Below are 14,405 nucleotides of genomic sequence, written 5' to 3'. Positions count from 1 at the left end.
TCAGGGTGGTAGCACTTTATGGATCTAAAAATTCACGCTTCTGAAATGAATGAATGAGTGGCAGGCTTCCCAAGTATGAGTTTGCAGCATAACAATCATGGTTACGGCTGGGAGTTACTAAAATTGGTTTATTTTCTCCTGCTTCTCATGGTATCCAAAAAATGACCAGTTTAACCAGAACTTTCAGATTAGATTTTTATTATTTTAATCTGATACGTTTATGTACTTCTCTAATATGAGCATATGCATGTATGTATATAAATACTAGCAGGAAAAATGTGTACTATCTGGTGAGAAACACCATAATTAGGAACTTTTGTTCTAGTCTGCCTTTTTCCTGTTTTAAACATTTAAAAGGATAAATAAAAATGCAGTCATAGGCACACAAATGAGGTTTTGGGGAAAGAACTTTTCAACATATAAGGGAGAAGAAAGCTAGAAAAAAAAAAGACCTTTCTGTTTCTGTAAGTACCTTTATACTAAACACATTTTTGTTCTAAGGCATCCATTTCTTTAATTCTAGATTATGAAAGAAACACACACTTGAGTGTTATGGGAATATATGATGGACGACTTTCAGCTACTTCACATGCAACAAATAATGGGAACCTTGTCTACCCTTAAACCTTCAGTTTTGTCAAACAGGAACCTAGATCATGTCACAATGAGGAACACCATCCAAATATTTCTGAAAGATGATCAGACATTACAATATGGGACAGAGCTTCTAACACTCTGCTGGAAACCTTCCTCCAAATGGTGACTGAGATGAAGTAGTATTTTTGATACTGTATAAAGAGAAGTTATTAGAATGACACTTGTTTCCTTTGAGACTTAAGTCACATACCTTTCCAGTGGCTGTCGAACCAGTAAAGGAAATTTTAGATACGAGAGGATCTGTACAAAGTGCTTCCCCTACTTCCTTGGCCTTCTTTTGAGAGCAAGGAATCACGTTGTACACACCTGGGGGAATTCCAGCCTGGTTTGCAAGCTATAAAGAGAAACAGCAAACATGTGGCAGCAAATGATCAAACTGGAAAAACAGAAAAGAGAAATAAATGTTTTAACCCAGAAAGTAATGGCAAAAAAAAAAAAAAACCCATAGGCTGACTTTGGGGACAGAATACATTTAGAACCGAAATAAGATTCTTACTAGTGCTAATGTGGTATTAAGGCTTCTCTGGTAGCTCAGATGGTAAAGAGTCTGCCTGCAATGGAGGAGACCCGGCTTTGATCCCTGGGTCAGGAAGATCTAGAGAAGGAAATGGCAATGCACTCCAGTGCATTTCTTGCTGAGAAAATCACATGGACAGAGGAGCCTGGCGGGCAGCACTCCATGAGGTTGCAGAGAGTCAGACACGACTGAGCGACAATGTGGTATTAATATATTGCAAGTTTCTGCATGAGTTTTAAGCAGTATTTTATCATATGCATGTGTGTGTACACACATGTATGTATATTTCCCAGCTGTGCCACTAATAAGGCCTAGAAACAGTGACCAGCCAGTAGCAATGACCATCCCTGGTGCCCTAAATGTAGCCTTAAAATATCATTTCTTACCAGAGGAAATAAAGGCTTTCTGCAGAAATGGTTAATCCCAGGTCTGGGACAAGAAATACGTATGATAAGTCTAAAACATCTTGTCATACTAGATAGCAAAGAAGGTCTCAAAAACTGTTAGAGTTAGAAGATAAAAGAGCCAACTCCAAGAGGCTGCCATCGGCCAAAAGTGGGAGCAGTGGGAGCTTCATCAAGGATAATAACCACAAGAAAGTGAAACTCATCAAATACCAGCACATTAAAATCTATTGGCACATAATGCTCCTTAAAAAAACAAACTAATTGGGAACCTTTGGCAGATGACAGGAATAGATTCATTTATTTGAAAAACTGGGAAATAAAAAGAATCAAATATACTGCCTTTCCTCTGTGAATTCGCCGCCAGGTAACCACAGAGTTGATGGGAAGCTTTGATTTATAGAAGTGGTCTGGTGAATAAATGAATGAAAAAGGAAAGAATTCAAATATTACCATTTGGGCAACTCCTAATGAATTAACAGACCGAGCAGCATCGTACAGCAGTGAGTGCAGACGTGAAAACAGACACCCAGACCTTATTCCCCCTCTGACAAAAGGACGCAAGATGGGATCGAACCCGAGTCTGATGAGGTGTGCGGATACACCTGCCAGTTTGGAAAGCACAGGAGACAAGAACGTGGTCCCTCATGTGCCGTCTGCAAAGCCTGGTTGATGGGGAGCTCTACCGGTCAGATGTCCAGCTTCCTCAAAAGACAGATTATATTGGAAAGAAAAGGATGGAGGGGAATCTGCCCAATAGAAGGAACTCATCAGATATTCAAAATTTTAACAAGTGGAGGCCACTGCAGGAAGTCTGGATCAATCCTACTCTGCGTGACATGAGAAGCCATTAGAGGGTTTTAAACAGAAGAACAAGATCTGACTGAACGCAGATTGAGTTGGAGAAGGGAGTGGTTAATAAGAGGTGCCCTCAACGTGAGAAATGCCCAGCTTTTAGTCACATTGCTGCTGCTGCTAAGTCGCTTCAGTCATGTCTGACTCTGTGCGACCCCATAGACGACAGCCCACCAGGCTTCCCCGTCCCTGGGATTCTCCAGGCAAGAACACTGAAGTGGGTTGCCATTTCCTTCTCCAATGCATGAAAGTGAAAAGTGAAAGTGAAGTCGCTCAGTCGTGTCCGACTCTTCATGACTCCATGGACTGTAGCCCACCAGGCTCCTCCATCCATGGGATTTTCCAGGCAAGAGTACTGGAGTGGGTTGCCATTGCCTTCTCCAAGATATCATTGTTAGGGTAGCCTAAACAATGATGTCAGAAAATTCCCATTACTTTTTCTAAAAAGAGGAACATCTGACTTAAAATAATGACTAGTGAATTAAATCACAGCACCACCAAACAAGAGATGCAGGCAAAGGAAGAGGCTTCGACAATGCTTCTTTGTGTCCCAGATAGATAACATCGTTTTTTGGACCCAGTGCAGCGGCTCACCTCAGCTAAGGCCAGGGCGGAGAAGGGCGTGTCCTCGGCAGGTTTCACCACCACAGTGCAGCCGGCTGCCAGGGCGGCCCCCACCTTCCGTGTGATCATGGCACTGGGGAAATTCCACTGGATCAGAAGAGAGGAGGCGAGTGAGAGGAAGGGCTGGTCCAAAGGCAGGCGGGTCGAGACACCAGCCTGCAAGTTCTGCCTGGCAGAGGTGTTCTTACACACGGGAGCTCAGAACATCTGGCACCTGCTGGCTCCAGGGACTGTGGAGACAAGGGCTCACAGAGACAAAAACACCTTCAGGGTTTAAAACACTATAAAATTATCTACACTGGGTGACAGCCAACTCTCCCTGTAAAGGGCTGGGTAGTGAATAGTTTAGGTTTTGTGGGACGTCCAGTTTCTGTCACAACTAGACAACATGTATACAGATGGGAGTGGCTCTGTCCCAGTGAAACTTTATTTACAAACAGGCCTGAGGGCTGTAGTTTGGTGACCCTCTGGGGAAAAATAGTAGCAAAGGTGATTTTGAAGATGGTATATGATATATTACTTCCCTCTCTAGATATTCATAGATAGCTCTCTGTGGATATTTATAGTAATATTTTGTTTCAACAAAACCATGTATAGTGCTTATTCTGACCTAGGCACTGTGTACGTGAGGTGAGGTCAAGTCGTTCAGTCGTGTCCGACTCTTTGCGACCCCATGGACTGTAGCCCACCAGGCTCCTCCGTCCATGGGATTCTCCAGGCAAGAATACTGGAGTGGGTTGCCATTTCCTTCTCCAGGGGATCTTCCCGACCCAGGGATCGAACCCAGGTCTCCCGCATTGGAGGCAGACGCTTTAACCTCTGAGCCACCAGGGAAGCCCACTGTTGTAAGTACTTTTATACTATTATAATTAAACCCTCATCACAACCCAATGAGGTTGGTATTTTTCTCATTTGCAGGTTTGGAGACAGCAAGAGCAGTTAAGAAACCTCCTCAAGGTCACACAGCTAGTGGAGACTGAGTTCTGGGTCAAGCCTAGTCAGTCTAGACAGCGAGGGGAATGTTTCTGTGACTGTAGTGAGCAGGGAAAGACTAGCAGTCTTGAGACCAGCTGGCAGACACCGTAGAGAAGTTAATATGGTAACTAGCCGAAGATGGACCCAAGAGAAGCAACTCATGTAGAGAAAGCTGGTTGCCCCACAAGGATACTGCAGTCCTATCCAGGCAGATGCAGTATCTTATTTCTCAGCCTTTTAACTTTCAGAATGTGGCCCAGTGCCTGCTGGAGGGCACAAAAATACTTTGAAAGTGTCACATCTTAAGTCTTTTTTTAAAAATGATAAACACCAGAAGATCGTTGGCACCCCACTCCAGTACTCTTGCTTGGAAAATACCATGGACGGAGGAGCCTGTTAGGCTGCAATCCATGGGGTCGCTAAGAGTCAGACACGACTGAGCGACTTCACTTTCATTTTTCACTTTCATGCATTGGAGAAGGAAATGGCAGCCCACTTCAGTGTTCCTGCCTGGAGAATCCCAGGGACGGGGGAGCCTGGTGGGCTGCCGTCTATGGGGTTGCACAGAGTCCGACACGACTGAAGTGACTTAGCATAGCATAGACAACGCCAAGAAGCCTTTAATGCCAAGACAGAGAAGCCCCCAGGGTCCTCCTGTGGGTCATCCCCCTCCTGCAGGCGTTAGGAAACACTGGCCACCACCACACCTCTCATTATCACAGAGGACCAGGAAACACGCCCCCGCCTCCAGGAGCAGCATCAGGAAGCCAGGAACAGGTGGCAGAGAGAACAGGATGAGCCCAGCTGCTCCAGCCCCATTCAGCCTCCCCCAGATCTCGCTGATCCTGCCACATACCGGGGTGATGACTGCGGCCACACCGACGGGCTGCTTGAGGACCAGAGCCCGCCTTTCTTTTGCTGGGGTGGAGATAATGTCTCCATAAACACGGCGGGCTTCCTCTGAAAACCACTCCAGGAAGTTGGCAGAATAGAGAATTTCTCCCTGTGCCTCCTTCAGTGGCTTTCCCTAAATTAAATCAGAAGAGGACACACTCATTACCTTTTTTTTTTAACAAATGTAAAGATTTGCTATATTTCTACTGGGGTAAGGAGGAGGATAAATAAAACTGGTTTCCAATTTGCTCTCCACTGTATACATACATACCCACACACACACATACACACACCTAAAATACCCCAACAAAAAACAAAAAAAAACAAGAATTAAAACCCCAAAGACCCTCAAACTGCACCAACACTTCGTATTTTGTCCAAAAGAATAGATCCTGGGAGGAAGTGCAAAATGCAAAATTAATGACCAAAAAATGCTGAACAAACAGCATTATCAATATACAAAATATTTATATTACTGAACTAGTAACAGTTGATGTTCTCTGTGTCTGTAAAACTTTGGAACCACATAGCTGATTTGTTAAATCTAGTCCATGCCAGCTTCCAAAAATCAGAAAAGATCTTAGTTAGCTTCATTCTTTGATGCCTCATCAAAATTTTCTACGAGATCTGGAACATCCTCCTCCTCCTCATCAATGTCTTCTGGTTTTGGGGTTTTGCTATCCAGCACTTGCCGAGGGAACTGTTCAGCTAACTTCCTAAGACTTGTTAAGCTGTCAGCACCAAGCTGACTTAATATTCCAGGAAGCATTTCTGTGATTGGTTTGGCTTCTGCGTGGCCGGTAATTGCAAAGGTGTTGGCAGAAAGGGAAGCTTGGACTTTAGGATTGTTGAAATGAATAACTGTCCCATCATCTTTAATCATGTTCACCTCTTCAATACCAGCTATATTATTCACAGCCAGTTTTTTTAGAGAACTCTGAAGTTTTTTGTCATCAGCTTGTAGCTGTTCTATGTACCACCTTCTTCTTTCTGCGAGCTGTACCCTTGCCCCCTATCCGGACCTGAGCCTGAAGTTTGGCTAACTTTTCTTGATTCATGCTGTTGGTAAATCTGAAGCAGGGAGGGTCCTCCAACACCAGCACACGGCAAGAGCAAGACGGCTGCCTCAGTCGAGCCACTCATTACCTTCTAATAACAAAAGCGCAATTCTGTGTTTCTCAATTCTTCAAAGCTGCAAGCAGAGTACAAAGTCTCCCATTACAAAACCCACTGGGCAGTGGAGAAATTTCTAGCCTCAGTGTGAGTCTTTGAAAGCAGAATCACAAATGGTGATGGAAGGAAGCCTGCCAGGTCACCTTGAGCCACAGTCGTCATTTGTCTCCTTAACAGGTTTACAATCAGGAGGAGGTGCCTAGAATGGCCTCTTCAAATTTTTTTTCCTTCTGATATTTCTAAATGTTGTGAACAGTGGAAAGTAATTTATCAGAGTGACCAAAAGGCTGGTACCTTTGCAAATGTACAAAAACAACATAAAAAATCAAAGCAGTCATGTGGGGGAAAAAAAAAACCTAGAATGGTGGAAAAGCAGTATTCACATAGTCCACTCAAAATCGATTTCTTGCATATTATTAAAGAGTAAGTTACAACATAGAAATTTTGATTTAGCAAATATGTGTGCCTGATTTAATCATAAAATTTGTGCCGAAAATAATAACTGATATCTGATCATGAAGTAAAGAATTCACATTTTCTTTTTTTTTTTTAGAATTCACATTTTCTTTAGCTACCTAACAACAGTGAAGTTAGAGACTCCTCCAAGCTTTCTTCTAAGAACTCTTGGACAGTTTCTTCAAGTACTAAGTTAGGTCCCGAACTTACACTTTCAGCTGTAATTATCTTGGCAAGGTCATCCTTATTTTGTATCATTAAGTCATACCACTTGCGAAGTAAAGAACTCCTCTCCTGAAAAAGAAATACAAAATAGTAAAATGCCAAGTGTAAGAGAGACTATTAAATAGTCTTCAGTTTCCTAAAATATTTGCTGTGCAGTCTCATTCTTGGGGAAACATATATTGACCTGTTTTTAAAAATTGAGGTATAACTGACATGCAATATTGTATTTGTTCCAGGGGTACAGACCTTTCTTCAGTGAGTAATATCAAAAGATTGGGTGTGCTGAGTCATAAATTGTAAAATCGAAAAAAAGTTTTGTGGAACGACTGTTACTATTTACAGTAAATGCGAATAATGAATTTCACCACACAAAGGTATAGTTCCTTACTTTTTGCAGTAACATACACGGAACACAGCATTTACCATCTCAAACACTTTTCAGTACACAGTTCAGTGGCATTAAGTACAACACTTCACATGGTCTTGCGGCCATCACCACCCTCCATCACCACCTTTTCATCTCGCAAAACTGAGAGTCTGGACCTGTCTCTCCATTCCTCCCAGCCTTGACAACCACCATTCTATTAATACTTTCTGTCTCTATGAATCTAACTACCCTAGGAACTTGATACAGGTAGAATCATACAGCCTCTGTCCTTTTGTGACTGGCTTATTTCAGTGTCCTCAAGTATAGTTCTTTATTTTTACATTTTTTTCCACTAAGGGTTTTACACCCTTCCCGCAGGCCTTGCCACCTCTCCTGCAACACAGCACAAAGGATGCAGACACCACCTGCAGCTGCAGGAGGGCGCTGGTGGCACCAGCAGTGCGCAGGCACCCGGAGCTGGGTCACGATCCACTCCCTTCTGATCCTTTCTCTCCACCTCAGTTCCTGCTCTGCTTCTTGGAGCCCCACTTGGAGCCTGGGGAACGCTCCTCAGGCGGCCCCCTCGGTCATCACTCCCCGCCCTGCAGGTAGTTCTTGGGAGAGATCATCATCTACACAGGGTCTGGCCTTCCTCTTCCTCGTCTGCTTCCTGAGCTCAGCCATGTGCTCTGGCCACAGGGGGCCCACGGTCCCGTGCCCTTTCTCTCTCCTCTTGTACTCCAGGATCTGCTTGTTGAGTGCCTAGTGGTCAATCCCACTCAGATTCGAGTGTGCCGCAGGGCCCTGGGTATCACTTGGCGAAGCAGTGTCCAGGGCCTCGGGGTCGCTGAAATCACTTTGTGTGCAAAGTCTTGTCATCCCGGGGTCCAAAATCAGCAATTGCCAGTAGCCGATCAATCTCCACCATAGCTACGTATTTTTTGTCCTGAACACACACTCTGGGCGGCACGTTCCTCGGGGTCTGCTGGGACATCAGAAGATGCCCCATGTGCGCAGCGCTCCTCTGCAGGACGGCCTCCGGTGTGCGTTCTGGGCCTCAGAGAGGGTCGCCCTCCAGAAGATGCGGCAGGCAGAGAAGCCTGAAGCCAGAGAGACCTTGCTGAGCTCCGCGTTCAGGTTGCACAGCTCCTGGCTCACTTCCGGGGTGCATAGCAAGCCTGTGAGCGCTTTGTAGAGGAGAATGTTCAGCGCCTTCAGGCGCCCTGGTCTTCCTTCGGGTTCTCCTGGTGGTGCTCTTCATCAAGAACTCCAACTGGGATGGCTTGTGGGTCAAGTGAGAGCCCAAGGAAGGACCTTCATACCAAAACTTTCTCCATACGTAATACAATGTAAATGCTACAAAAACAATTGCCAGTGAGGCAAATTCAAGTTTTGTGTTTTTAGAACTTCATGGAATTTTTGCAGAACATTTTCAGTCCAAGGTTGGTTGAATCCGAGGATTTGGAACCTCGGACCCACGGTGGAATGTAAACATCACTTTGCTTTAAAAGTTCACTTTGCTTTTAGCAGAATTAAAACCATCACAACTGTATACAAGTACAGAAAAAAGGCTGGGTGGAAAAACCGCAAACGATAACGGTGACGGGTGGGCTTTCACAAGCGGAGACTGCGCTTACAGACTTGGCTGCGGGCTTGGGCGCCCGGCTAACGCCCAGGTGGAGCCCCCACCCTTTGCAGGACCCCCCACTCGGGAACATTACTTGGTTTTCGAAGCAAATTTCTTGAGCAGGTTCTTGCCACAGGACACAGGCGAGCTGTGTAGACCTCGGGCACCGCTCAGGAGCCCTGAATGGAGCCCCCCACAGACCCCTGAGAGCTCCCACACCTTTGCTCAGTGACCGCTGACAAATGGCCAGGTCTTTATTTTAATGACTCCCTGGCAAGTTGTCCCATAGACTGGGGTGGAGGGTGTGGGGTCTGTGACGCTTAGGAAAGGGTTTTGCACACTTCAGAAGAGAGGCCAGGCACAACCCTGTGGATGTACTTAATGCCAGCGAACTGTACACTTGCAAAGAGCTAAAATGGTAAATTTTACATTATGTGCATTTTACCACAATTTTAAAAATTTTCAAAAATAAAAGGATGGACGAATAAACTAGATTAAGTATATTGTAGAAGAAATGATTTCTTAAATATTTTTTTGAAAAAAGAATTCATTTATATTCAAAAGAGAGAGCCCAGAGAACCCAGGTCAAGCAGACCACAGAGGTGCCCTGAAGGAAGGTGTCCCCAGAGCTCTGGTCTCCTGCATCTAACAGGTGTACATGAAGCAAAGGAGACTCTGTGGTTTATTCCTACCTGCCTGAGAGGCTGCCAATAGCAACGAGCAAACCTGGTTTGTCATTCTGTCATTCTAATCCATTTAGTAGGTGTAAGATTTAAATTATTTTCTCATACCTCTCATGAGCCGAGAGTCTGAGACTGTGGAAACACTGCCAACTGTCTCTCTGGGTTCTTTCCCCTCCCTATTTTGGATAAGCTAACATGCTTTGTTATCTTAGCTCTCAAGGGTGTTGTTGAATCTTCTGAATCTCAAACCCCCAGAGAAGAGGTATCGACAGCTCTTAATATTACTACAGTCATTTCACCCTCTCTGTAGAGTGGTGGTGGTGGTGTAGTTGCTAAGTCTAGTTGGACCCTGGTGACCCCATGGACTGTAGCCTCTGTGGAATTCTCCAGGCCGCAATACTGGAGTGGGTTGCCATGCCCTTCTCCAGGGGATCTTCCCAATCCAGAGGTCAAACCCAGGTCTCCTGCATAGCAGGCGGATTCTTTACCATCTGAGCCACCAAGGAAGCCAGCCACTGAAAGGACGAGAAGCTCCAAGAACTGTGCTCAGCTGTGGAGGGCACAAGAGTGGCCCTTGAGAGCATTCCCCTCCTAATCCCTAGAACCTGTGACTACATGTATTACTTCACAAGGCAAAAGGGATTCTGCCCACGTGATTAAGGTCAGGTGAGAGCGGAGCCTGAGTTTTCTAGGTGGGCTCCATATAATCACTAGGAGGGCTACCAAAGGGAGGGGGAGGGTCGGAGGCGGGGCAGGTGGGGTGATTCCAGAAGCAGAGGTTGGTGTGGTGCAGAGCCACAGACCACCAACTCAGGGAGGCCTCTGGAGGGGGTGGTGGTGGTTTAGTCGCTAAGTCATGTCCGGGTTCGCCAGGGGATCTTCCCGACCCAGGGATCAAACCTGGGTCTCCCACATTGCAGCCAGATTCTTTACCAACTGAGCTATAAGGGAAGCCCCAGGGAGGGCTCTGCTGCTGCTGCTGCTGGAAAAGCCCAGGAAACCCCAGAGCTTCTCCAGGAAATGTAGCCCTGCAAACCCCTCTTGGACTTCGGACCTCCAGGGCGTATTTACGTTGTTGCGTCCTGTTAAATCCCTCAGGCTGGGGATGATTCGTCCCAGCGGCCAGAGGAAGCGAATGCGCCAGGTGAGAAGGCGGTCAGCAAGCGTCAGCTCCCTTCTCTTCTCTCAGCCCCTCCAGGGGTGCACAAGGTGGGGAAGGAGGTGGGGGCCACGCCACGGGCTCAGAGAAGCGAGAGTGACGGCAGGCTGTGCGGGCCGACGGGCTCCCTGGCAGAAGTAATATAGGAGCCACCACCCGTGAGGAACCCGGGACGTGAACGGGCCTAGAGAGGAGAGTGGAAAATAGCCGGAGGTGGGGGGACAAGAGAGCTGCCTTACAAGCTGTGCTTGCACCCCGCCATCCAGACGGCAGAGGTGGGAAGCTGACCCCACTACTTCCTTAGTAAGTCGCTCCGAGGTCTTCTCGGGAAGGGTTCCCTGAAAGGCCCCAGAGAACCGTCTGACTGAACCTGGAATTGCTCCTGAGCCCCTGAAACACCCCAGCGGGGCAGGCTGAGGCTGCAGGCCCCGGTGGGGGTCGGGGAGCTCCCAAAGGACTTCAGAGGGCCCAGGGCTCACCTCGATGCACACGCTTTGCACACGCTTCCTGCAAGCTCGTGTCTCCCACAGCTGTTAGCACTCCTGTGCGTTATCTCTCCAGTTCCGCTCCTCTCAACGTCCCCCTTACACCCTCACTTCGCATCTAACAGACATCTCAGACTCAGTGGGGCCAAAACTGAGCTCCAGTTTCTTGCCCCATGCTCCTCTCACCCCTTCCCCATCCCAGTGTATGGTTTTTCCTTCTCCCTCCAGTGGCTCTGGCCGAAAGCCCTGGAGTCATCCTTCAGTCCTGTCTTTCACCTTCCTCCCCCTCCCTCAGTCTTGTCTTTCATCTCTCTCTCTCTCTCCTGTAACAGTCTGTTGGGGAAACCAGCTGTCTTCCACCTTCAAAACATATCCTTTATCAGAACACTCCTCACCGCCCCCACCACTAACTCTAGTGCCGGCCACCAGCATCTCCCATGTAAATCACCACCTCCTAGCGGTCCCTGGACTTCCACCATTGCCCCCACTACAATCTATTCTCAGCACTGTAGCCAGAGCATCCTTTCCGCAGGCAAGTTAGATCTCTCTGAAAACCCTGAAATGAAGCCCCGCCTCACTTAGAGTAAGACCCCACTTAGTCCTTAGAATGGCTATACACCCCACTCCATCCAGCCCTCTCCTCCTAATTCTGCGTCAGTCTCCTCAGCACAAGGGCTCTTGCTGATCTACACGTGTGTCAGGCACTCTCCTGACTCGGTATTTGCTCCAGCTGAATTCTCTCACCCCCTTTGGTCTTTGCTTCTCATGTCCTCAATGAGACCTACCCTGAGGTTACAGCCTGAATTCAGTTCCCCCCAAATTCACATAACTCCCCAGTACCTCTGAATGTGACTGCATTTGGATATAGGTTCTGGAAAGAGGTCATTAAGATTAAATGAGGTCATAAGAGTGGATCCTAACCCAGTATAACTAGTGTATTCTCAAGAAGAGATTTGGACACTGACAAGTTCAGAGGGAGGAGCATGTGACAATGGGGAAGATGGCCACCCACAAGCCCGGGTGAGAGGGGCCTCAGGACAAACCAGCCCTGCCCTCATGTCTTGAGAGCAGGCTTGTAGCTTCCAGAACCCTGAGACAAGAAATTCCTATTTAAGTCACTGAGTCTGTGATACTCTGTTATGGCAGCCCTAGCAAATTAATACAGTTGCCCACACTATTTACTTTACATTTTGCCCCTTTTCTCTGGCCTCTGATTCTGTTAGCCTTCTCTACTTTTTCTCATAGCATTCATTACTTCTAACATACTTATTTGTTTGTTGTTCAGTCACTAAGTCGTGTCTGACTCTTTGTGACCCCATGGACTGCAGCACGCCAGACTTCCCTGTCCTTCACCATCTCCCAGAGTTTGATCAAACTTATGTCCACTGAGTTGGTGATACCATCCAACCATCTCATTCTCTGTTGTCCCCTTCTCCTCCTGCCTTCAATCTTTCCCAGCATCAAGGTCTTTTCCAATGAGTCAATTCTTTGCATCAGGTGGCCAAAGTATTGGAGCTTCAGCATCAGTCCTTCCAAAGAATATTCAGCATTGATTTCCTTTAGGATTGACTGGTTTGATCTCCTTGCTGTCCACAGGACTCAAGAGTCTTCTCCAGCACCACAATTCGAAAGCAACAGTTGCTCGGCACTCAGCCTTCTTTACGCTCCAGCTCTGGTACCTGCACATGACTACTGGAAAAACCACAGCTTTGACTACAGGGACCTTTGTTGGCAAAGTGACATCTCTGCTTTTTTATACTGTTTAGGTTTGTCATAGCTTTTCTTCCAAGGAGCAAGCACATCTTGTGTGCACCAGGACCCAGGGGAAAGGAGCAGTGACTTGTTTAGCTATGCTATTTGTCACAGCTTAAATCTCCTCCCTCCCCTCACCTCCAAGTGAACTCCATGAGGGCAGGAATGTTTCTTTTGTGGAACTGCTGTATCCCAGAACCTCCCACAGTGCGGAGCATAACAGGTGCTCAGAAAATGTCTGATGGATGAATCAGTGTTAGATTCCCTTGGTACTTGGACCTCATTGCTGGATTGTCTTCTTCAGACGAAGAATGCTGAAGGGCAGGGTAGAAAATGACCTCTGGGCTGACTACCTGTCATAAACTAAATGAAGGAGAAAGGAAATCTCCCTGCCTCAACATCCTCCACAGTCTCTCCCCCTCTGACACCCCCCACCCCCAATTCTCTACTTCTGCCTATGTCAGTTAATGGATGTATCTCCCTATTCAGGCCCCAAACCTGGAGGGTGGTTCTGGGCTTGTCTCTTCCCTTGCCCAAAGCCCCCGATTTTTTCCCCCAGTTCTCTTCACTCCCCAGTTCATGACTTGGCCCGAGCACTCACTACCAGCCTCCGTGTAAACCACCCTGTTAGCCTCCTGCGTGGTTTTCCTGCAGCCAGGCAGGTACTTCAGATGCTCTGAAATCATACGTGCTCTCACCTTTCCCGAAACCAACCACCCTCCCCCAGCGGTCTGTTCGCTTATAATTGCAGGTTCGTGTTCTGCTCCCCTGACAGTGAAAGTGAAGTAGCTCAGTCGTGTCCGACTCTTTGCAACCCCCGTGGACTGCTGCCTACCAGGCTCCTCCGTCCATGGGATTCTCCCGGCAAGGATACTGGAGTGGGTTGCCATTTCCTTCTCCAGGGGATCTTCCCGACCCAGGGATCGAACCTGGGGCTCCCGCATTGCAGGCAGACGCTTTAACGTCTGAGCCACCAGGAAACCTTCCTCCTCTACCCGACCTTTTATGAGGCTCGAGAGCCGGGCCATGCTCCCTAACGCCCGCACCAAACTTCTTTGTTGTCTTTCCACAAGGTGTATCCTGGAGCACTGGGGAGGGGAGAGGTGACACAGCTGGTTTCACTAGGGTACAAAGCCCCTATCGCCCCTGGATCCTGCGCGCACTCACCTTGGCCGAGACCCCCCTCCAGCTGCAGAAAGCCTCGTAGGCAGCGCGCACGGCGGCGCGGGCCTCGGGCACCCCGCAGTCGGCCACCAAGCCCAGCTCGGCGCCGCTGGCCGGGTCGTGCACCGGGAAGGTGGCGGCTGCCGAGACCCAGAGGCCGCCCACGAAGCCGTCGGTGCGCAGCAGGGCCGAGGAGAGGCCCGCCGGGCCTCGGGCGTAGCCGCGGATCGGGGCCACCGGGCAGTCGGCACGGGGGCGGCAGATCCGGCTGGGAGGTGCCCGCCGGAGGTGCGGAGCCGCGCAGCTCCGCAGGCGCAGGCAGGTCGCCATGGCCCTGGCGGTGGCGGCAGGAAGCAGGCGAGCGAGCGTGCGCACCCAGGACCCAGGC

General features: G+C 48.0%; 1 protein-coding gene and 2 pseudogenes across 1 annotated transcript in view; all 3 read right to left on the bottom strand.

The window, feature by feature from the left end:
- ALDH5A1 (aldehyde dehydrogenase 5 family member A1) overlaps positions 1-14,405 on the bottom strand; it is a 27,859-nt gene extending 13,454 nt beyond the window's left edge. Inside the window, exons 1-5 of the mRNA XM_070361358.1 lie at positions 14,021-14,405; positions 6,766-6,849; positions 4,889-5,059; positions 3,028-3,144; positions 848-991 (exon numbers count right to left, since the gene is read on the bottom strand). Coding sequence (XP_070217459.1) covers positions 848-991; positions 3,028-3,144; positions 4,889-5,059; positions 6,766-6,849; positions 14,021-14,347 — 843 coding nt within the window. The 5' untranslated portion in view covers positions 14,348-14,405. The remainder of the gene's footprint in view (positions 1-847; positions 992-3,027; positions 3,145-4,888; positions 5,060-6,765; positions 6,850-14,020) is intronic.
- LOC138985085 (transcription factor BTF3 homolog 4 pseudogene) lies at positions 5,144-6,650 on the bottom strand (annotated as a pseudogene).
- Positions 7,738-9,512, bottom strand: LOC102285653 (putative ribosome-binding factor A, mitochondrial; annotated as a pseudogene).

The sequence above is a fragment of the Bos mutus genome, chromosome 23 (assembly GCF_027580195.1).
Source record: "Bos mutus isolate GX-2022 chromosome 23, NWIPB_WYAK_1.1, whole genome shotgun sequence".
NCBI lineage: Eukaryota > Metazoa > Chordata > Mammalia > Artiodactyla > Bovidae > Bos > Bos mutus.
Note: the sequence above shows the minus strand (reverse complement) of the source record. Positions and strands in the feature narration are given on the sequence as shown.